This window comes from Barbatula barbatula (genome assembly GCF_947034865.1).
Source record: "Barbatula barbatula genome assembly, chromosome: 23".
In the NCBI taxonomy this organism is placed as follows: Eukaryota; Metazoa; Chordata; class Actinopteri; order Cypriniformes; family Nemacheilidae; genus Barbatula; species Barbatula barbatula.
In genome coordinates, this window is record NC_136786.1 from 4,144,398 (window position 1) to 4,169,068 (window position 24,671).

Sequence of the window (24,671 nt, forward strand, 5' to 3'; positions counted from 1 at the left end):
GGAAGGTGTTCCGGGCCCGTCCGACCGGGAAGAGACCCCGGGGAAGACCTAGGACACGCTGGTGGGACTATGTCTCCCGGCTGGCCTGGGAACGCCTCGGTGTCCCCCCGGAAGAGCTAGAGGAAGTGTCTAGGGTGAGGGATGTCTGGGCATCTCTGCTAAGACTGCTGCCCCCACGACCCGGCCCCGGATAAGCGGAAGAAAATGGATGGATGGAGTATTAACTTTAAATTTAATTTGAAATTATTCCTATCAAGGCCATTTTTGTTTATGTAAGTGTCCTTTTGTGCCTGTCAAATTGTGTAACCTCTTACACTATCGGACTTCTATAACAAATCTGTTAGGGGCCAATTTAGTGAAAAAATCATTAGCTTATGATGCTAATAAAATATTTAATATAAACTAAACTACTATTTGGAAGTATTTTAAGTTTAATGTTATATTTTTTTAGAAAGTGGTGCCTTATCCACAACTTTAAACTAAAGATAAATTATGATAAGATAATTATGTTGAAATTAAGCTTTAATACATATTTCTATTCCATTCATTTAAAATGATAAGCACTATATAATATAATGTAATGTATACATACATGGTTTTATAATTTACCAGAATGAAGTCAGGGTCTATATAGGAACATAAATTCAGTGTTAAAAGAAATTATAAAATTTTGGATATTTGATAATTCATGCGATATAAGACTATGCGCATGCAACGGGTCAGCCGGGACTGGCGCAGAAGTCAGGAAATCGATGATTAATGTTGACGTTTTTTTTTTATTGCACACAAAAAAATATTCTTCTTGGTATATAAAATTTGAAGCCTTGTAGTAACATGTACTATTATAATTCTGTCTATGTGGGGAGTAAAACATCTCTCTGATCTCATCAAACCTTCTTTATCTTAATTTGTCTATAAAAAGGGCTCACAGTTGTAAAACGACTTGGGGATTAGTAATTCATGACAGAATTTTTCATTCTTACCCTTTAACTGTAGTTACACGGAGAGACATGATTATTTCTTTTCAGGTGTTTTTTCAGAATTGAGAAAAATAAAACCACCTAACCTAAACTTGTTGACAATCATGCTTGATTTTCAGTGTTAATGTATTGAACAAACAATGGCCTTCGTCTTTCATTCTCCTTTCATTTGCTTTGTCCGAGTCCTGTCGTGTTCCATTACTGGAAAGAGATTTAAAGTGCAAATTGGGCATACAGTATGTCTTAAGGTCAGTGACGCTGGTGTTATGGTGACCGTGATTGGAATACCCATGATATCAGTCGGATTCCTTTTATGCAAACGAATTGTCTGTATGCACTGAAAATGGGGCAGAGGGCATTTGTGCACCTGCAAAAAGCAAAAGTAAACCCATGTGGAACTACATTTATGTTGCCTGAAGATCCACATTGCATGTATGTGAAAGCTATAATTCATAGAAAAATTATTGGTTCATCTGGTTTGTTTACTCGTGTTTATTAGTGTGATTTTATCAGTGTGATTTAGTCTTAAAGTACCCAACATTTAGTCTACTTAAGTATCAAAAGTAATTGTCTGATATAAAATGTACTTAAGTATTAAAAGTAAAAGTAAAATTAAAGGTATTTTTAAAAATGTGAACAGTTAGAATTTCGATTATGAAATTTATTGTGGCTTCCTTACAGTGAAAGCATAATATCCAGGCACAGGAGCAAGAAGCTTGAACTTTTCAACATAAACTTCTGCCAAACTTCTATAAAAAATAAAGTTCTTCCATCCTCAATGGTGACTAGCTGTCTCTCAACTTCCCGGTGTTCAGTGGATGTCATTCAGGGCGCTTGCCAACACATCAAATGTGTGCGAACCTCTCAGTTGTTTACAGGCTAGGGCTGCTGAGTATCTTTTGAGACTATTGGGGTCACTACAATGGCCAGTAACGCCAATAAAGCTACGTCTTCTGGAGGACCAGCAGTCAGTACTGGTGGCGATATGGTCTACTCCCCTCAGGGCCTAAGTCACCGCTTTCTTCATTCCCATGGAGGAATCATCTATTATGGGGCACGGGGTCAGCCGTGATATAATTTATGCATTAGGCTGCAGTTCCTTCACAAAATCTCGAAATGGTTGTTGTTCAACAACATGGAATAGCTGAAACCCTTGGACCACATTCTTCAGGATAGCTTTGTCAATGGACCTCTGAGATCTGGTGTTGAAATCAGTGTGGTCTGCCCAATGGTGGAGGTTGGTGGGAAGAGTCTCAGGAGTCCTTTTTCTCTGTCTTGAGCTTTTTTTTAGGTGGAAAGACATTTCATAAGCAAAACAAAAAAATTACAGATATGTGAAAATTCTACTTAAGTACAGTAATGAAGTATTTGTACTTCGTTACATTACAACACCGGTACCACGTGTTTAATTAACTGTTGATTCAGACAGGGAGTGGGCAGATTTAGGCCCATTTGTGAAATCTTGTTGTGAAGCCACAGATTTGGGATGTGTATCTGAGTCTATATATTTTATCCCATCACTGAATGCTTACCGATGTCCTCATACGTCTGTGATTGCTGTAGAATGCAATATTAATTAAATAGCTTGTTGTATTACTCTGAGGGGAGATTTGTACAAGACATTTATGATTAATCAGTAAGCAGACGCGTTTATCCAAAGCAACTTATAAATGAGGTAAACAATTGATGCAATTGTAACAACATAAGGACAACAAAAAGCATAAGTGCAATAAAACTGATCTCCTTCCAGGAGCTTCGGTAACCCACAAAAATGTTCGCATGTGTAAAATGGAAAGAAGGGCACCCAGGTCATGAAAAGTATTTAAGGTACTGTTTTTCTTTTGGATAAAAATGTCCAACTTTAAATTTGTTAAATGACAAAAAGGGGTAAGTGTAGAGGATTATTTTAAATTTGTTATGCTTATGCAAACTAATGTAAGAATATTATAATTGCTTACAAGTTGTGCCTGGAGCAAGGAAGAACCATAGTTAACAGACGTATTGACATACAACTGAAAAAGTGTTTCAAAAATACCATTCACTTAAGCATACTGCATCAGTGATTTATATTTCAGCCACAGAAATTAGATATTTTATTTTAATAAGTCATAGTGTAGGGTCCCATTCAAAAGTGAAATACACGAATGGGGCCATCGATCGATTTAGAAGTTACTTGATTGGTCACAGATTGTAGAAGGCATGGTGTCATTGGTTTAAATAATTTCCTACTTTAATGAGTGTTCGTGGTCTGAATGAACCAAATAAATGTTTCCCTACTTGTAGTATTATTGTTTACCACTGGATGGCACTTTTACAGTGTTAAGCTATGGCAAGCCAAATAAGCTTTTAATCATGCTCATGATATAAATTTTTAATACCAACAATTACTTTTTTTCTATATCTTTTTAAATATTTTTTATGATTCTTGATATCAAGAATGGAATTATTTACTAGTAACAATTGCTATTTTTGAAATCAGTTATTACATTTTCACTAGTAAAAATGTGCATTCTTGATATCAACAATCACGTCATCACTCGCAGAAATGTGTATACTTGATAAAAAAAAGGATTTCAACTAGTCAAAAACTTACTTCTCGATATCCGTATATAATTTTTACTAGTTAAATACAGTGGCGGCCGGCCAATAGAGGGCGCTAGGGCGCCGCCCCCCCTTAAGCCACAAAAAAAAAAAATTAAAACAATTAAAACAAAAATAGTAATAATAATGAGAAAAACATCAGTATGTCAATATTTGTGTGTTTTAAATATGGAATGCACCCAGTAATACATGTAAAATATGATACAAAATCATATTTGCAACCTTTCCTCTGCCTGTCTGACCGCTTCATCAGCTCTGGGGCGATAGAGAAAGCGCCCCAAGGAGGCGGGTCTATGTAGCAGTTAAGCCAATTGCTAATTTAAGGTATGAATGTATGACATAAAATTTAGCCAATCAGCGTTCTTAAATAGAATCCAAGAAGGGCGATAATTTTATCGCCCCAAGCCCTGATAAAATAAGGACTGGGCTCGCCTCTAGGGGCGCCATTTTTACTAAACGACAATGGCGAGCGCGGACGTTACTCCTCCAAGACCCAACCCTAACTCGGTGAAATCTCTCCTCCAAGATCCGTTTGAGAGGAGAACTTTGTCGGAGAAAATTCGGGTGAAAGAGCTGGGCCCAGAACAAGCTGACCTCTCAATTAAACAGCAGGCTAGCGAAAAAGGGAAGCAGTATATGCGCGGCTTCTCCCGTAGCTGGTACACCAGGAAGGCTTGGCTAGCTGGGTGCACCCATGCTAATGCTTTATTTTGCTTTCCGTGCTTGCTTTTTAAAACGACGGGGACAGATCCAGCATGGACAGTTACCGGAGTGAGGGATATGAAGCACCTGTCAGAGAAGGTAAAGAAACACGAGAACACCAGGGCACATATGGATAACTCTGTAAAGCTAGCCATATTAGGAAGGGTGAACATTGCTACGCAGCTGGATGACGGCCACAGAATTGCGGTGAGAAAACATAATGAGGAGGTGGATAAAAACAGGCACATTTTATCCAAAATTATCGATTGTGTGAAGTTTTGTGGTGCTTTTGAGTTGGCCTTGCGTGGGCATGAGGAGACTGACTCCTCGGACAACCCCGGCATTTTCCGGGGCTTGGTGGATTTTGTTGCCTCCCTTGACAGTGTGCTGGAGGAGCACCTGAAGACAGCTACTGTTTTTAAGGGCACGTCAAAGACGATACAGAACGAGCTGTTGGACTGCATGCTGTCAGTGCTTAAGGATTACATCCTGGAGGAAGTAAAGAGTGCTGATTTTATCGCAATTCAAGCCGACGAGACGACTGACGTTTCCACCCACTGCCAGCTGGTGCTGGTGCTACGCTACATCGATGCTAACAGTAACATCCAAGAGCGGTTTTTCGAGTTCATTACGATCCAGAACGCAACCGCCGACACCATCGCTACAGCGCTGCTGGAGAGGCTCAGCACCATACTCTCACATGGACAAAAGGCCAAACTTATTGCCCAGGCTTACGACGGAGCAAGTGTGATGAGGGGAGCCACCGGCGGAGTGCAGCGTAAAATAGTGGATGTGTACGAAAATGCGCACTACGTCCACTGCTATGCACATCAGCTGAACCTCATCATGCAGCAGGCTACTTCAGGCATCCCCAGGATCGGCACTTTCTTTTCCGACCTTGCAGGATTTTCTGCTTTCTTCTCCAGGTCTCCCAAGCGAACCACCGTGCTTGACCAAGTGGTTGCGCATAGACTCCCCAGAGCCTCTACAACACGGTGGAACTTCCACAGTCGCGCTGTAAACACTGTGTACGAGCACAAGGAAGACCTCCTATCGTGTTTCCAGACCATCAGAGACTCTGGGAACTTTGACCCCCCGACTGTCAGAGAGGCTGGGGGCTTTGTGAGGATGCTCGAAGACGAGGCTTTCTGTTTTTTCCTGGCACTGTTCCACAAGATCATGCCAAATGTGGACATGCTTTTCAGCCAGCTGCAGAAGAGGAACATCGACCCTGTCTTCATTAAAGCACTTGTCCAGAGGTTCACAGACAGCATGCTAACAATCAGGTAAATAACTATATTTACTATTGGCTGTTTCTAATTGTTGTTAGAAAGATGAATAGCTCACTTCCAACAGTGCAAAAGCCTAAATGTGTCTTGTCATCAAAGTGAGTGATTATCATAGAGCACATCACAATTATATTTGTTTTAGGATTTTAAAAGGAAAGATAATACACAATCAGACTTTGAACTACACCGTTTGTAATAACAGACTTATTCAGGTGTCCACCAGGTCAGTTTCTAGAAGAGGCCTAGTTGTTATTGAAGATTCAAGATTAACTTTATTGTCATTCAGACTATTACTTACATAGGACAAGTGCACAGCAGAACAAAATTATGTTTGCATCCCTTAAAAATGGCTTAAAAACGTAATAACATAAGTTAATTATGTACATCACAGGTTAAAAGCAGTTACTAGACAGTTTGTGTGTGTCATACACACACACACAAATATATATATATATATATATATATATAGTCGCTGGTTATGTCTGTGTGTTGAGGGGGGGTTACAGTGAGTTAAGAAGTCTGATGGCAAGTTATCAAATTAAACTTTACTTTTTGACCCAGGGCCTCCGTTCCCTCTTTGTGTGGGGACAGCGCATCTGACGAGCAGCAGCATCCCATAAAGCGACGGAGGATGCTGGGACCAGGAGAACAACAGAGGTTGGCTACAGAGGTAAGTTGTGATGTAATTGTCAGTGTTTTCCCTAGAACTTTTTTTCAGGCCTGGTAGTATGTAGCCAAAACCAAAAACCCTGAACAATCAGCACCTTAGTAATCATATACTTGACTTGGACATAGGCATGTGTTCAGTCAGGATCACTTGCATCAAAATAGCTTTATTGCAAATTAAAGCTGAGGATGTATCTTTTACAGGTGTGTGATACCATCCTGATTCATGCCAAGGAGAGGTTCTCCTTCACCCAGCACCTCATCAGCGCAACACTGTTGCACGGAGAGTTGTTCACACAACACAGTGTGAAGTTTCCCGATACAGCGCTTGAAACAACTGTGGAGGCATACCCCATGTTGGACAAGGCCAAGCTTAAAACTGAACTGTCCCTCATCTATGAGAACAGTGAGTTCAAGGCTTGTAGTGGTGCAGTGCCCCTGTTCCAGTTCTTCATGGAGAACAACCTTCAGAGCACTTTCACAGAGACTGTCAGCCTCCTGAAGATCCTCATCACCACACCCATGACAACAGCTGAGTCAGAAAGGTGCTTCTCTACACTGAAGAGGATCAAGACCTTCCTGAGAAACAGCATGACACAGGATCGCCTGAATGCTCTGGCTATGCTCTCCATGGAGAAGAAACTTGTCAGGGACATTCCTGACTTTAATAAAAGGGTCATTGAGAGGTTTGCCACTCAGAAGGACAGACGGGCAAAATTCCTGTACAAATAAGATGACACACACACACACACACAGATACACACACACACACACACACACACGTTTCTTTGTATATAGTTGACCTTAGCATAAAAATCATTCAGTTATATATGGTACTCTAAAAAATGTTAATAGTGTGTTTGCTAATATTACTGTATATATGTTTTGTATCAATTAATTGTTGCAGTTCTGGAGCACATTAACAATTAGTTACATTTAGTTTGATCATAAAATACTTTATGCTATTCTTCCAGTCAAAGGTTTGAGTTCAGCCACTTGATATCCATTTCTATATGTAGAAATAGTCAATTGTTTACAAGTTCAGTTTAAATGCAAATAAAAGGCTTGTGTTTGTGCATCATGATGTTTATGTTTTTGTGTACGAATGCCTCAACTTTTTAATATTGGCATTAAATAATTACTGACTATTTCACTGAGCACTGCTGTCCTGCAGTTTGTGTTAAATTTTATTGCGATGGTTACGGAAACAAAAAAGTATGGCACAGCCCCACCGAGAATATTTTTCACCAGCCGCCACTGGTTAAATATCACAATAGGCTGCCATTCAAAATCAAATTCAGATATCAATGTTAGAAATTGTATTTTAGATATCAGAAATGCAATTCTTACCAGTAAAAAAAGATATATTTTATATCAACGATTAACTTGTTACTAGTAAAAATTATAATTTATATAAAAAATTAATATCTTGAGAATGATTAAAAGCAAATTTGGCTTGCCATAGTTAAGCACGGACGTGTGCAGTAAATGGGATGAACTGATGAGGGGAGAACGCTGTGACGTTTGTCTGTGTACAGCAGATCTCCTCAGAGCAAAGGATGTAACGCGAGCAGGGTGTTACTGATGACATTTCCATCAAAAATTGTCAACATGAATTACATGGCAGGGTCTTTAGAAGCGTTGATGTAAAATGGTGTTTTAGTACGAATGAAGACAAAGCTGAGGATGTTGTGGGAACGCGGGAAGCGATTGCTATAGCTTTAGCGCATTTAAAGCTTGTTTTGTTGATGTGATGATGGCCAGCGGAAGATTCGTGGTGTCGTTTATTCTGTCGCTGGTTTGTTTGTTTATATTTTCTGAGTACGGGATTTATTACGCTGTTATTTTGCGATGTTCCTGGCCTGATTCAGACTCCCATTCAGATGTGCGAGCGTTATTTCTCTCTGATACTCACTTATTGGGGGCCATAAGAGGACACTGGTTCGACAAATTCAGAAGGTAGCTATACACTTCATGTTTCAGTACTCTACTTGTTTGTTGAATATTATATGACTTTTACATTCTTCTCTTTTTTAAAGAGAGTGGCAGATGGAGAGAGCATTCCAGACTTCTCTGTGGCTTTTCAAACCAGAAGTTGTTTTTATTTTAGGAGATGTGTTTGATGAGGGCAAGTGGAGCTCCCCTGAGGTATAGCAAAACACTTAAAGCAGTCTAAAGTTTGTAATTGCCTGATGTTGTCAAGTATTTGCCAGTATTTTTAAATGTAGGGCTTCAATTTACTTGTGGCTATAGTGTTGTGACATATGATTTGTGAATGAAGTTGAGAAATTATAATGTGTTTTAGATAAAAAAACATTTATTTCATGAGATCCCCCCCTTTAAATTTCCTATACTCTAATATAAGGTTAGATTTAGAAAAAGTTTAAATAAAAGATCAGACAGCTTACGTAAAAACAATGTTCAAGTATGGAGCCCTAAGCCTAAGGTCAGCAGGCTCCCAGTGACCAAACACACAGCGACTGACAGTGGCAAGGAACCAAAACTCCAATAATATAAATGGCGAAAAAACAGGTCTTTACTCGAAAAATTTGTCTGCCAAATTTCAAATGGAAAAGCAAAGTCTATTTTCAACTGAATTACCCCTGTCTTACGAGTTACGACCCTGCCATATTTTAATCGCAATAGCAATTCCCCATATGCTATTTAACTTTTTCTAGTATCGAGTTTTAAGCTTGCAAAAAATCCCTAGCATTTCCTTGTACAAAAACCTGTCAAACCTGTCAAACAAGGTTTTGAAGTGTTTGCAATGCCTTATTGGCAACCAGTGCAGTCTTGACAGAAGTGCTTAGTTGACAAAAAACAACAGGTCTTAGCATCTACGGGGCAGGCCTTCATTACAAAATTTATATTTTGGCAAATATATTCTGTTTTGTCTACACTTGGAGTTTACTTTCTTATCAGTGTTAGTGTGTTAGTGTGTGCATGATATTTAATGTATTGCTTATAGTTAACATGTTTTCATGTAAAGGTAAAGCTGCATTGTAACACTGAAAATGTAAAAATTGCAATATAAATTAAAATAAGGATGAAGATATTACAGTTTCTCTCAGTTGCTTTGGTACATTTCATTTACATTTACATTAAGTAATTTAGCACTAAAAGCTTTTACCCAAAGCGATTTACAGATGAGGAAACATTGGAAGCAATTATAACAACATAGGCAACATTGCACATGACAAATGTATAGTATAATGCAATATAAGTCGCTTTGGATAAAAGCGTCTGCCAAATGTGTAAATGTAATGTAGGCCTACTATACTGCATTTCGAAGGTTATATATAACACCAAAAAATATCCTGTTATGCAAAATTATATTAGACCACTGCAGAATCCAATCCAGTCAGTGGCTAGTCAGCATGTTTATCTTGAATGATTTTAAATCTGCTGTGACTCTCTCTATAGGACTGGGAAGATGACGTCAGGCGTTTTAAACGTATCTTCCGCCATCCCAGTGACACAGAGCTTGTTGTCCTTATTGGAAATCATGACATTGGCTTTCATTTTGAGTAAGTTGACTTACTAAGCTCATTTAATAAATGAAATAGACAGTGGCCATCTGTACAAATAATGAAATTAACAATGTGTTTTAACTGTGATTTTACTACACGTACAGTACAAGCAAAAGGTAGAGGATCCTAAGTTTTCTAGGGCCCTATGAAATCAGTTTAATTTTTTCCATATTCCGTTTAATTTTTTCCTGTATTATTTTTCTGGATTGAGCAGTCGTATTTAATGTTTCAAAAAAGTATTTTTTTAATATATACAGTAGTGAGCAAGCCAAAGGTAAACATAGTGTCAATGCTAATTATTCAAGTCATATACATTTACATTTACTCATTTAGCAGACGCTTTTATCCAAAGCGACTTACAGATGAGGAAACATTGGAAGCAATTATAACAACATAGGCAACAAAATACATAAGTGCATCAAACTAGTCCATTAAAGCCTAGCACAGTATAAAAAGCTAAGAATAGTGAGGTTAGTAAGTGTTTTTTTTGTTTTTTTTTAAGAAGGAAAGGGAAGAGAATTAGAAAAAATCAATCAGCGACGTGTTGACGGAAGAGATGCATTTTTAGGCGTTTTTTAAAGATGGCAACCGAGTCTGCTGATCTTGTAGCAGCTGGTAGATCGTTCCACCAATGTGGAACAGATCCAGAGAAGGTACGGGAGAGTGGCTTTTTTCCTTTTTGGGATGGTACCACTAGTCGTTGTTCCTTTGCAGACCGCAGTGATCTGGCAGGAACATAGATCTGCATTAGCGAGTGGAGATACGATGGTGCAGATCCGGTGTTGGTCTTGTAGGCCAGGAGCAAAGCTTTGAACTCTATGCGGGCGGCAACAGGGAGCCAGTGTAACCTGATGAAGAGCGGAGTTACATGCGCTCTCTTCGGTTCATTGAAGACCACTATTGCCGCCGCATTCTGGATCATCTGGAGAGGTTTGATTGTGCAAGCAGGAAGTCCAGCCAGAAGCGCATTGCAATAATCCAGTTTGGACAGGACAAGAGCCTGGACTAGGACTTGCGTAGAGTGCTCCGATAGGAAAGGTCTAATTTTCCTAATGTTGTAGAGGATGAATCTACAGGACCGTGTGGTGCTGGCAACATGACTTGTGAGGTTAAGCCGATCATCGATTACCACTCCCAGGTTTCTGGCTGTGCTGGACGGTGTAATCGTTGATGAGCCTAGTTGAATGGTAAGGTTGTGGAGAATCTTTGGGTTGGCCGGGATCACAAGCAGTTCCGTTTTTGCAAGGTTTAGCTGCAGGTGATGATCCTTCATCCAAAGCGAGATGTCACTCAGGCATGCCGCGATGCGAGCAGCGACCGTCGGATTGTCCGGTTGAAATGACAAGTAGAGTTGTGTGTCGTCGGCATAGCAGTGATAGTAGAAGCCATGCTTCTGAATGACCGAGCCGAGGGATGTCATGTAAATGGAGAAGAGTAGCGGTCCAAGCACTGAGCCCTGTGGCACCCCCGTGTTGAGCTGTTGGGACGCGGAGACCTCATCTCTCCAGGATACTCTGAATGACCTACCCGAGAGGTAGGACTCAAACCATTGCAACGCCATTCCAGAGACACCCATAGCACTGAGAGAAGCCAGGAGGATGTGATGATTGACAGTGTCAAAGGCAGCAGACAGATCCAGTAGGATGAGCACAGATGACATGGATGCTACTTTTGAGAGCAGTGCAGTCTCTGTGGAATGACCGGTCTTGAACCCAGACTGATTGCTGTCCAGGAGGTTGTTTTGCATGAGAAAGGAGGAGAGCTGATTGAACACAACTCGCTTCAGGGCTTTAGCGATGAAGGGAAGAAGGGAGACAGGCCTGTAGTTTTCTAGAAGTGCAGGGTCCAGGGTGGGTTTCTTTAGAAGCGGTGTGATGCTGGCCTCTTTGAACGCTGTGGGAAATGTCCCAGTGGTGAGCGAGGAGTTGATGATGTGGGTCAGAGCAGGCACAACCGTTGGAGAGATGGCCTGGAGGAGATGGGTGGGGATGGGATCCAGTGGGCAGGTGGTAGTGTGGTTGGAGCCAATGACCTTTGAAACATCAGCTTCACACAGAGTTGAAAAGGCAGGGAGCACACACGTGTCAGGGATGTGGGCAGGTTCGACAGATGGTGGCGTAGAGAACTGGCTGCTGGCTGCTCATATATTAATTTAAGTTAATCAGTGTATAACACCAGCGAACAATCATCTTACACATACAAACTGTAAAAATATTTAAATGATAAAGATAAGGGCGATGCTGGTAAGGAACTGAAAAACTCCATTGCGGTTAGTAGTGAAGAATATCTCAGACTCAGCCAGCAGGTCAGTTCTACTCTGGCTAAACAGGGTAAACACAAGCAACAACACAACAATCAAGGCTTGTTAACTAAGTCAAACGAAGCTGACTTCCATTATTCTATCAACATGGTTGTTTGTTGAGTTGTTGTCATTGTGAGGTGCATGATTTGACTTGGGTGTGTCTCCTGTATTCTTTGTCATTGGCAGAATGACTCAGCAGAAGTTGGAGCGGTTTGAGCAGGTGTTTAATGTTACATCAGCACGCATTCTCACCATTAGAGAAGTCAAGTAAGTGTCACATATATCACTTTGTAAACCAAACATTTTCCTTCACTGTTCAAGTCCCCCTGTAGTCGATCATTTTAATAAACTCATATTTGAACATCAGAAAAGCATTTGTAAAAAGTTCCTGTGATAATTTCTTTATGCCTTAAACAGCTTGAATGTAACTCTTCACCCTGCTATACTTAGTATACGAAGATCTATGAACAAGCTGGATGGTAATCTGGTGCTGTTCCGAAGGAGTGGCTGTAGGGAGGAATTGATTAGTCCAGACAAGATTCAGTTAGAGGTGATGGTCTATCATCCATGGTTTTACGTGTGTATAGTAATTGTAATTAGGTATTCACGGTATTTAATTTTTGCAGATATCCAATATGCTGATATTTTTCAAGTCATTTTAGCCGATATCGATATACTGTCTAGAAGTCTCTTTTTGATGATGATAGAAGTGACCACTAGCTTCATAACAATTTATTAGCCAAAATTGTTAGTCTGTAATAAAAAAGCAATTGTTTATTTATTTACGTGTTTCTATTATATTTTACCTTATATAAATATCTGCAAAACGTTTGTTAAATTCTAATTGTTTACATAATTACAAGTTTGTAAAAGGAGTTTAACTGTTTGACAGCAATAAAACAGCACACAGTAATTATGTCTAATAAACTCTTTAAAGAAAAACCAACAACTATTTAACAAGTAGATACGTTGAGAAATTATCAAAGAAAACTTTATTTTAAAGTTTTTATTGCCAATAGCTTTAGCTGTAGCTTAGCATCCGTGTAAACGACTGCTGTATTTACAGTAATGGGCGAGACGGAAAGCCTTCACAAAGCAATCTGCCATAAACAATGAGCTTTTGTCCTCATAATAAACATAAGTCTGATGGATCAGATTTTTTTCAGTTTTACTGAGGAACACCGCGCTGTCTACATGACAGATGGTTCTTTCACAAGAATTCCAATGTACACAATGGGAAATCTATTTCCAGCTATCTGATTTATCACGTTTGTGGACTTGTGCAAATGTGCAAATGGATGTTATATTGTGAATGTTTTTCATGGAGGATTTAGCAGTGTGAGCTGGCCGGGATTTCTGAGTGATGTGCAGTATCACAATAAAGGTATTTGGCGCATTATGTATGATCTGATTTGCACTCATCGCACAAATTATTATATGACTGCTGCTACATATATTTTATAAAACTGTCTTCAGATATCTATGCGAGAGGATGTTTTTTGTCTCTTCATTGCCTTTATGTGGCAGTTATGCAGATAAAAAGAAATTCAGTCCAGAAAATCACCAGCTTAGTTATAGACGATGGCATTTGATCACTATGGTTACTGCTACTACAGGCACAATAGAGGCACCTAATAGCTCCTCATAGCACCCCGGGGGCGGGATCAGGACTCGTAGCAGGCTAGCAGCAGCATACAGAATGTAAATGTCGGTGGAATCGTGTGTGTTTATTGACAACAGAACAGTGTTTATTGAGAACGTGGGTATAAAAGTAATGGTGGCGAGTAGATTATTATTGTGCGTCAGCCTGTGTCTGTCCCGACCCGATTCTGAAGCAGTGCGGCAATAATTAAGGGAGCGGCGGGCATGTCCTCCACTACTTAGGCTGATGTACATAGCAGAAACCCTGATTAATCCACAGTTTTACAGATGTTTGTCGCATGTTGTGGGGACAGTGAGGGGAAGGGATCGGGTCACTTATGAATCTGAGGGGGTCCCTCGTCCGAGGGCTCTTCCTCCAGGGTTTCGGCACCACTTTATTAAGGTTCAATAGAAGGGAAGGAATGAGGCGGGAACCGGCGGACACATCGTCACCATAAAAAAGTCATTGCTGAAAATTTTCAAGTTCTGCCGTTCAGATAAACCCTCTCCTGATGTTATCAGCTGTTTCTGTCTCCACTCATGGGCTCACATATCTCTTGACAAATAATATGCTCTAATTTTATACACGGCCACGATGGCTGATGTTATTGATGTACAACGGAATGTAAACATGTGATTTTTAAAACATGTTACAATTTTGCTGTCTGACATTGTGAATACATTTTTGCTTTAATTAGCTGCATCTGCGAAAAATGCAAGGAACCAAAACCCCAATGATATATTAATGTATATCATTTATATAAATTTACTCTATATAATGGATAAAAAACCTTGGGAGAAACGAGACTTGAGTAGGAGAGCCAGTTCTCTACTAGCACGTTAACACAACACTGCTGCATCTCGACAAGCTAATACTGCTTGTACAACCTAAATAAGCTATAAAAAAAACTTAAATCTGAAAAACTGGCAGGATAAAGATTATTAAAGTGTCTCAATGGTTTTATAGCTTGATATACTTTTGTGGCAAGGACTTGTCTGGCCCCTTTTAAGATCCACCATTCGGGCTGAATATGCCGAAGACATCGGTAGCCAGCTTTCAAATGATCGGCCAGGGCGAGTCGCCTTGGGTTTCTAGCTGTAAGGCCAAAATCAAGTTGCATCAGGATTTTGTAAGATATAGCTACAAAAGATAAAACATTTAAAAAAAGTTTTCGGTTTACTTTTGCTTTGTGGCCTACACTCAGTTGTTTAATCCAATTGCTTTTACATCAATATGCAATCGTTGTTTACCATGGAGAGTGATTACCAGATGACATTTACATTTAGTCATTTAGCATATGCTTTTATCCACAGAGACTTACACAGAGATCGGGGAGCAATAAGCGATATGTCATAAAAGAGCAATAGTATATTAGCTGCTAATACAAAGTTACTAGTTTTAACAAGAAACCACTACCTGTTTAGAGAAGAGGGTTAGTGTAATTTTTTTCCCTTCATTTGTCTGTCAAGTATTCGCCGAAGAGGTGTGTTTTAAGTAGTTTTTTGAAGGTTGTGAGAGATGTAGTTGACCGAACCACATTAGGAAGAATGTTCCACCAGGTGCCACTCCTTTGCTGAACGCAGGGTTCTTGATGGGCTGTAGGAGTGTAGTAGGGTGTGAAAGTATGCCGGCGCAGATCCAGTGATAGTCCTGTAGGCAAACCGGTAGCCAGTGGAGAGAGATGAAAAGGGGTGTCACATGAGCCCTTTTGGGCTGTTGGATGAAAGTGTTTACATACATAACACGACAACAAACGTAAAAATATTAAAATATTATAAGATATGTCAGGTTTTCTGATACGACTTTTGCATCTTAGAAGATTTAAACAGGTGGACACATCACAGAAAAACAAATGATTAATGTCAGACAAAATGTTCCCAGAATGATCCCCTAACGCTTGTTTTTGGTTCTCAGAATGTTATTTTTAAGGTTTGTTTTTGGTTATCCGGGAAATTGTTCTTTACGGGAGTAGAACACTTACAACTTAGAAGTAGTTTCTGGTTACCATAACGTTCCCCAATCCAAAAACTAACATTTGTTTATTTGTACTGTATATATAACCAAAATCAAATCCGGAACCCAGAACGTTCCCAGAATGTTAGCAAAAACATTTTTGGGATCCTTCAATGTATTAGATTTTTTCTATTAGCCTACAAATTTTTTAAATTTACATTTACGCATTTGGCAGATCTTTTATCCACAGCGACTCACATTAAAATGTACTATATATTTGTTTTTAACTATGTGCAATTCCCTGGGATCGAACCCATGATGTGTTGCTAGAGCCATGCTCTAACCACTGTATCTCAGCATCAGACATTATTAGATATTGAAATTAAAGAAATATGTGATTCCTTAAATTTGGTGCAACTTATAAATAAACCAACAAGGCCAAACCATAAAGATCCAAACAATTTTTTTTAGATCCATTATATGAAGCACACTGGGGTGCCAATTTACCTAGAAATAGTCTTTATTGTTCTACTGAAGAAAACATGTCATATACATCTCGGATAAATAAACAGCAAATTTTAATTCTAGGGTCAAGTCAACTTTATTTATATAGCGTTTCTTACAATTTTCATTTCAATATTGACTATATGCAAAACACAGAAGACAGACACGCCCGGTTCCGACACACCCACAAAGAAAACACAGACTCGCAACTCCACACACAAAAAACGGTATGCAAACGGTGGGGAAGAACCCAAAACTCCAATGGAGAAAATACTATGCAGGGTGAACTATAACTTTAAAGTTGATATGTTATCCATTGAGATATGTTTTTCTTTGTCTTAAATTTGTGGGGAAATGAAGATGTAGGATTAACCATAAATAATTAAATGGACAAAACACCCAAACAAACACTGCGAAGATCATAAATATTCTTCACCAAACCATCAGCGGGTCAAGAACCGTCTTGAGGTGCCTGCTCGGTCGAATCGACAAGCTCCAGGTGTCTGGCAACTCTCAGCCAAGCTTTGCGATGACAAAAGGGGTGATGAATGAAGACCCTCCCTTTGACCAGCCTCAGTCCAGATGGTATCCCATGGCCATTAATGTTGCTCTGTAATATTACTTTGCTTGATCAATGCAATTCTGATCAAATCCTTGCTGTCTGATTCACTCAGTTCCTACAAATGCATGAATCAACTTTTCTGCCTTTGCCACTGACATCATGTGCCGTGGTTTTGCTATATTTTTAATATGCAAAAACTGTTTTACAAATGCTGGAGACATGGCTTTCAAATGGCAGATTGCTGTGAATGGATTTCCCCCTACACCTAATGAATATGCAATTTAGTCTCCGGGTCTAGCTCGGACAATAGATCTACTGTATGTAAATAGATGCCACATTTAATATTTTCAGACACAGTTGCTAAGGCCGTTTTTACAATGCCCTTGTGAGCTGTGCATTACCATTCACACTGCACGTGTGAGCAGTGTGTGCTCTTTTGCAGAACTGAAGCAGCAGGGCCACAAGTCTATGTGTCATTCATGCATATCTGTGGCTTTGACTACCTGATCCACTCTGTCAACTTTGTTAGATGTTTGTACCGTAGAAAACAGGCTGTTTTAAGACTGTTTTTGATAAACTGTGGTTTTATAGAGATAATTCTCAATAAGCAGTGATGTTGAATGATGAATTTGTACATGGTTAGTCTTACAGCATATATAAAACACCAGGCATATTAACAACATAATAAAACTTGCTTTTTACTACAGGGGGACTTGTTCGGACTGTTTTCTGTTTACTAGTCATTGATCTTATGCGGTTTATAAATTAACGAAACATGAACAGGTTTGTCTGTGTGTTTTTACAGTTTCTTACTAGTGAACAGTGTTGCGTTGCATGGTGATCACTGTCCCGTATGTCAGCGTGTGGAAAACAAATTAAACAAACTCTCACATGCTCTTAATTGCTCCATTCAGGTAATAAATATTTTCTTGTGACATATTTGAGACAGTAATTTTAGTCTTGTTGTTTTTTATTTTTGTAAAATATAATTTCAGTTTGAATTAGATTATTTTGAATTAGAATATTTTGACTTTTCATGTTTATTTTAGAAAATTTTGTTTTGTGCCTTTGTCATTGTTATTTATTTATTATTGCTATATACATTTAATTTACTCTATTTCAGTTCTAATTTTAGTTTAGTTTTTGTATTATTATTGTATTTTTAATCAGTATTGTTAGTAAATGACAATTAAAGTCAGAGTAAAGTGAGATTAAAATGTGTTCTTAAGTTGTCACACAACAGAAACGTGTGTTATTAAATACAGAGCAAAATTTGAATGGAGACAAAACATCCAAGTAAATAAAAAATAAGCAGGACTCTCTGCTCTCAAACATCGGGGGTGAGTCCGCTGTTGGGTCCCGAGTCCCCAGTAGGCTTTGTGTGAAGATTTTCATTTCTACAACATCTACATACACTTCTAACATCTAGAATGTGTTTAGAAACAATTCTCAGAATTCTCTTTACTCGGACATTAACTGTTAGCTTACATTGGCATCATAACATGGATTACATTGTTAAATAAATCTAAATTAAAAGAAGTTTGTGCATAACCTTAAATCACTGTAGACATCTGGCTTTGTAACATCTTTTTATTAGGGTACAGAACATGATGACCACTGCAAAAACACAGATAAATTTGCCCCAACAGCACCTATTCTACTACAGGTGAGATTGTTCAACTTTATGACATGTAAGTAATGAAGTAATGAACACAAGTTAATACATAGATAGTATGAATCAAATTTACCATGGTACAAAAATCTTTTTTTGATCATCATTGTGAACAATGTTGCAATATTTTAGAAAATTGCTGCAGTAACTTTTAAACACTTTAGTAAACATGAAAGCGTTTTCTTCACTGTAACAATGTTTTGATGTTTCTCAGCATTACCCTCTCTATAGAGTGAGTGATGCCATTTGCACAGGTGTGGATGCAGCACCACTGAATGAAAGATACCAGCAGTTTCATGAGCGATATGATGTCATTTCTCAGGTTGCCTCCAAAAAGGTGAGCTAGTACAATTTTATATGTTCAGCATCCGTTTGGAATATGTTTAGCGTTTTAGCATTTTGAGGTGTACTTAAATAACTGTGAGCACCAGGGCCGGAGTGGGGCCACTTTTCAGCCCGGGAGTTTCAGGCCCAAAACTGGCCCACTTTTTCCATGGTGGAATTCCAAATTAGCATTTTTTCCAATTTGGATAAATGAAGCAACAGTTCAGCTCTTCCTATTATTTATAGTTTTTTATTAATATGATGGTTTAACAAATAATATAAAGGTTAAATAATAATTTACAGAAGTTAACAAAAAATATTCCACAAGGATAGGTTGATAAATTAACAAAAGCAGAAATAAATGAATAAATAAAGCATTTGAAATGTATCCCAATCCCACTCTTCCACAAAGAGGCATATTGAACTAATGTTTACAGTTCAACTTAACAAAAAATATTCCACAAGAATAGGTTGATAAATTAACAAAAGCAGAAATAAATAAATAAATAAATAAAGCATTTGAAATGTATCCCACTCTTCCACAAAGAGGCATATTGAACTAATGTTTACAGTTCAAGTCACAGTACTGTTTATGGTTACATTGCGAATAGCACCAAACAGCATCAACAGCATCAGTAGCCGCCTAAGCAGTGCACTGGTTTCAGCCACTTTATCGATAACGGTGTCGTTGCTTATAGACATGTAGATTTCCTTCTCTGTGCACATTAACATGAAAGCCTCCAAGTTGTCCTGACTCAATGATCTTCGAAGCCTATTCATCACAAATTTTAAAGTTGAGAAGCTTCTCTCACATGCAACCTGTGTGATGGACAAAGTCAACAGAAATTTATATGCTAACCCAATCACATGATACGCATCTGTGAGGAGATTATACTGTGAGGGTATTAAATGGACAAAAATGGCACAGTTTTAGCAGGAGGAACAGGTCCTGCTTTCAAGTTGCATCTCTGGTTCTTCCATATATGGCAGTCCACCACTATCCTCCTGACCTTCATGTGTCACCTCACTACATGTCCTGACAGTATAACCTTCAAGAGAGGACTGTTTCAGTCTGTCCCACTGGTATGCCAGGCTAGAAAGGTCAGTCTGTAATGTGCTAACAGTAGCTTTGTTATCAAACCTAAGCAGACATTTGCTGATTTCCTGGAGTGCTGAGTTAGGGAGCCCATTTATCTTTATTTCAGGAAAGTTTTTAGGGTCAAGACAAGCAAAATCTGAGGCAAGTTTTGCATTTGCTGAAAACCTCCTATCTATGCTACCTGCCACAGTGTCCAGAATAACATTATGGACATTCACCTCAAAGGCAGCATCAGATGAGGCTACTGGTTCATCATCTAAAAGCTCTCCTGGCATTCTTTTCTTTCTTCGGACACGCTTCTCTGGAACTCTGCATAACAAAAGGTGGTTAGAGTGTTGGGCTTGTGATCAGAAGGTTGCTGTTTCTAGTCTCAGTGCCAGCAGGTCATGACTGAAGTGCCCTTGAGCAAGGCACCTTACCCCTGATTGCTCTGCAGTAATGTGTCACTGTAAAAAAAAAACTACTTGTAAGTCGCTTTGGATAAAAGCGTCTGCCAAATGAATAAATCTAAATGTGTCAGACTCAGATTAGGCAGTAGGCCGGATTTGTTGGAATGAGACCTCATGGGGGCCGTCATTACCAATTTTTTTTTCATATTTTATTTAATATTTCCAAATTTATTAAAAAATAATGCTTTTTAATCAAAAAACGTGATACCTACTCTCAGATAAATGAGGCCTATGATTAATCAGATGCAAATAGAAATATAAAACCAGTCTTAATTGAAAGAAAACAAGTTGACAAAAAGATTGAATTTAATATTGGGTGATTATATAGCATAACAAGTGATTTATAAGCTATTTTTTGTAGGCCGGTCATTTTGTAGGCCGGTCACAAAAGTGTTCAATACAATACAACACAATAGGGTTTTGAACACAACCTGAGGGTTAAATAACTTTAATTCATATTGTTTAATCTGGTATCCTCTCTATCTGTCCCTGTAGTCATCATGGCCTCCTCATTTTCAGCGGGGGACTTGCTTATCTGCTGCTCAGAAGCTACAAAAAATAAGAGGTCATTTTACTGCATACACAGAGCAAGCTAGAGTTTTTTTATCAATATTAAATTGACACTGTAAATGACACTGGTACCTCAGGCTCATTGGGTGACCTATACCACAAGACACCCCCAGCCAAGAGAGGGCCATCATAGGCTGATCAGACCTGGGTGTGTGTTGCATTGTTATATGGTCATTTGGCATCCCATACTGTGTCCATCCGCTTCAACCACAGCCAGTTCCTTCTTGGAATGGAAATTATTTTATTTTTAACAGGGACAGTGCACAAATAAACATTAAACTTGTTAAAACAAGAGAATATGTCTCGGGTCAGGTTATAGCATAAGTTGCTAATTTCCACCTGTAGTCCCTAGGCAGGTATGACAGATTTTTGTTTTTGTATTTAAGTAATACAATTTTACAGAATAATGAATAAAACAGTGTCCATTATTATTAAGAACGAACAGATTTGCAAAATAAAATAAAACAGAAACAGGGAGTCCATCAACCCATTAACTTTCTATTTCCTACTTCTCCAGCAAACACTAAAACAGTTTACTACACAGCAAATTTCTGAGTGTTAAATTCTCACATGCAGTGTGAAAATCAACACTTTTTCGGGGTTTATATAGGTCCACACTAAATTGAGTTAAATATACACTTTTAAAAGTGTTATAATTTTAATACTTACACAGTGTTATAAAAACTCTCGGGGTGTTCAAATTTAACACCACTAGTGCAATTTGTACTTTCTCAAAAGGCACATTTTACACCAAAATAGTGCTGAAATTTAAATCTTAGTGTCAATAGTTTAACACTGTGTTAGGTAATTGTACACTAATTTAGTGTTTAAACATGTCCTGATTAAGGTAATTTACATCTAGATCGAATTTATCTATAATTAAGATACATACATGTACAAAAAGAAAAGCCAACATAGTTTCAGTTTGATCTTTTATTTTTAACAAATGACATCTCAAACTAACAGAAATGAAGGTACAATATATTCACCATCTGACCCATATGGACACTGTAGATCAAAAGACCTGTAGAACCTCAGAGCATTTGCTTTAATAAATTCACTCATAGTTTCTATGTACTTTAAATGCATGATGATGCTCTGAGAGTAGAATTTCTCGATTCTGCCCTTGAATCTTCCTAATCCAAGTAGGTATGGCTGGCAGCCCTCCCTTTCACTGAGATGGCCTTCAATACTGGTGCAAGTCTGAAAAGAGACAAATATTGTATTTTAACAAAATAACATAAAAAGAAACTTCACTAATTCACAAAGTTTGTTAATAAAAAAAAACAGTATAAAAAGTTCAAACCTCTTTAATTTATTGTAAAAAGTAAACATTTGATCACCCACCATTTCACCCCAAAAATGTGCTGACACCCCAAGGCTACCCAAGATACATATGACTTACATCATGAGAAAACAACTATCCAAGCTTACATGGCAAATTTACCATTTGGAAATACATACCTGTTTTGCCTTTTCAGCATTCAAGGCTTCTTTACTGCTGGTCCATGTGCACTGTTGGTTCTCTCTCCTCAAGCCTTGAAAGTACATTATACTACCAATGAATTTTTTTAACAACGCGTTTTGTCTTCGCCAATGCACCACAAAAAAGGCTTAAAAGTGCGTATCAACCCTGTACGAAAACATGTTAGGTCTCAGATACACCGTTAATGTGAACGGAAGAACTTGCGCCATAGCAGATCAACTGCGCGCTCGTCAGAACACACGAGAGTTAAATATCATAACAAGGAAATATATAAAATGACAGTGCGCTTTTTCAAAGCTGTTTCCTGTTGTATTAGCTTTTAAAAATAGCACTGTTGGGGAAGGGGCGGGAAACCCGATGATATTCGCGTAAATAACATTAACTAGGACCAACAAAAGTCACGTTATGTGCACGTTTAAACAAGCCTCATGTGTTTACGGAGTTCGGTATATACAAGTATAGATATCTGTGAAAACGCTGCACATAATATTAGACGTATGCGTTTCTTGGCCATGGCAACGCACATGAGATCTGGCGTAAACGGGTTGTATCTCATTTCATTAAAACGTTTACGTTGATCACAGAAATAAATGCATGATCTCCCACTAACAATTAATAAATATTACTAACCCTAGGTTATGTTGAAACTGATCATGATTAACTTTAAAAAATGTTATTGTTACCTTTGCGCTGCTCTCGGTCGGTTGTCTGCAGATTGAAAATAACGATAGTGAGCTGAAAATGTACATAAGAAATGTTGAGAACACTAAATAAACAAAAACAAAGAATTAAGTTATTAAAAATGTATTATAGCCTATTTATTTTTGCACTGCCGTCACCTCGTGGTTGTCCGCCATCAGTCCAAAAGGAAGTGATCCGCAATGACCGGAAAGTGGATGTACTCAGCTAAAGTGTAATTTAACATCAACTCACTGTAATTACACTGACTCTTACCTTTTATTTACACCGTGAGTGCTGTTATCATTCAAATTAACACCTAAATCAACACTTTTTAACTCTGGTAAAGTAACACTAAAAAAACAACTCAAAACAACACTGGAAATTTTGCTGTGTAGCATCTTAAGCGCAATAATGTACAGTATAACTTTAGACAGACATATCACCTTAGAGATGTGTGCAAACTTTTTTACTTAGCAACCAACTCTTTGTCAGGCATGAGAAAGTGTGAGAATCTGAACATAAGATATATTCCGTTGGAAGGGTATTCCACTGCCTCATGGCCACACATGAGAAGGAGGATTCTTCTTTCATCAACTATCACCAGTCCATAATTATCCGTCACTGGACCTGTCCTCTGATCCCCACTTTCCTTAACAATTTGCTTATGCAGATTAGGGCAGAGCTTCAACAAAACTTACTTTGTTGGTAGCTTGGTGGAATCCGACCTCAATGCAACCACACATGCCAACCGATGGCTAAGGTTGTCCTAGCCCTACTGGCACCATTAATGAATGCTCAGTGCCCTCAGTTCCATATGGCATAACTATTGTAGCTGCATGTTAAAATAATGACGAGCTTAGTGAAATTAATGAACTGAGTTATTTAAACATCAGTTAAAGTCAAGGAATTAGTTTAGCTCAACGTAAAATACGTATAAGCTGATTGCACTTATCACTCACGCCACCGGCCCGGCCTCATGGCTCTCGTCCCGCCTTCCTCACCACACCCATCACAAATTAATGGCTATTAAATAAAATAACTACTCTTAATGGTACACATAACGATCGCAAATACTAACAATACACAACATGAAATGCAAACATAGAAAAGAGGTAGTGAGAGAGAGATGTGAGAAATCTAGCAGAGTAGCATCTGAACACCAATAAAATCATCTTTAACAAAGAGGTACAAACTTAAAGCAGCTTTTCTATGAATAGGGCGGAATACTTGCGAGCTCTGTGCTGTATTTGTATCCGTAGCCTTTGGAGGGAGGGCAAGGTTGCAATTGGTTTCAGGATGCGGTCTCGACGGAAAAGTCCTGGCCTCGTGGCCCTGTTGTAGGCCACAGTCCATTGTTCCTTCTTCCCCCGCCGATCGGGGGAAAGCGGTCTCAGAAGAGACGCCAAGAACTGGTTTCTGGTTGAGGCAGGTCCAAAGAAAAGAAATGAAACAAGGAAGACAGATGAAAGAGAGTTATCTCTAATTTAAGTTGTGAGGATGTCACGCCCTATAGCTGTGACTGACCCAATCAGACGATGGCACCTTTGGAGGGAAAGTAATTGTCTTTGTCTTCCAGCACTTATTTTGCAGCTGGGAGCTTATTTGGTGACCTCTCAGAACTAGGGATGGGTATCGTTAAGGTTTTAACGGTATTACTAC

At 38.7% G+C, this 24,671-nt stretch overlaps 2 protein-coding genes across 6 annotated transcripts in view; both read left to right on the forward strand.

Moving 5' to 3' along the window:
• Nucleotides 1-4,361: 4,361 nt before the first annotated feature.
• LOC306912103 (zinc finger MYM-type protein 1-like) lies at nucleotides 4,362-6,970 on the forward strand (the record flags this gene model as incomplete). Its single annotated transcript, XM_079487970.1, has 3 exons — nucleotides 4,362-5,569; nucleotides 6,134-6,242; nucleotides 6,443-6,970. The coding sequence occupies 3 exons, from the start codon at nucleotides 4,362-4,364 to the stop codon at nucleotides 6,968-6,970; spliced, it is 1,845 nt and encodes a 614-aa protein (XP_079344096.1).
• Nucleotides 6,971-7,726: 756 nt separating this feature from the next.
• mppe1 (metallophosphoesterase 1) overlaps nucleotides 7,727-24,671 on the forward strand; it is a 38,484-nt gene continuing 21,539 nt past the window's right edge. For 4 of the 5 annotated variants that reach the window (XM_079488017.1, XM_079488018.1, XM_079488020.1 and 1 more), the window contains exons 1-7: nucleotides 7,727-8,197; nucleotides 8,278-8,386; nucleotides 9,662-9,765; nucleotides 12,257-12,337; nucleotides 17,537-17,645; nucleotides 18,329-18,397; nucleotides 18,618-18,740. In XM_079488017.1, the coding sequence (XP_079344143.1) occupies nucleotides 7,992-8,197; nucleotides 8,278-8,386; nucleotides 9,662-9,765; nucleotides 12,257-12,337; nucleotides 17,537-17,645; nucleotides 18,329-18,397; nucleotides 18,618-18,740 (801 nt within the window). In that variant the 5' untranslated portion in view covers nucleotides 7,727-7,991. Of the gene's footprint in view, nucleotides 8,198-8,277; nucleotides 8,387-9,661; nucleotides 9,766-12,256; nucleotides 12,338-17,536; nucleotides 17,646-18,328; nucleotides 18,398-18,617; nucleotides 18,741-20,770; nucleotides 20,841-24,671 lie in introns of all 5 variants that reach the window. The other variant, XR_013788303.1, reaches the window with a different exon arrangement.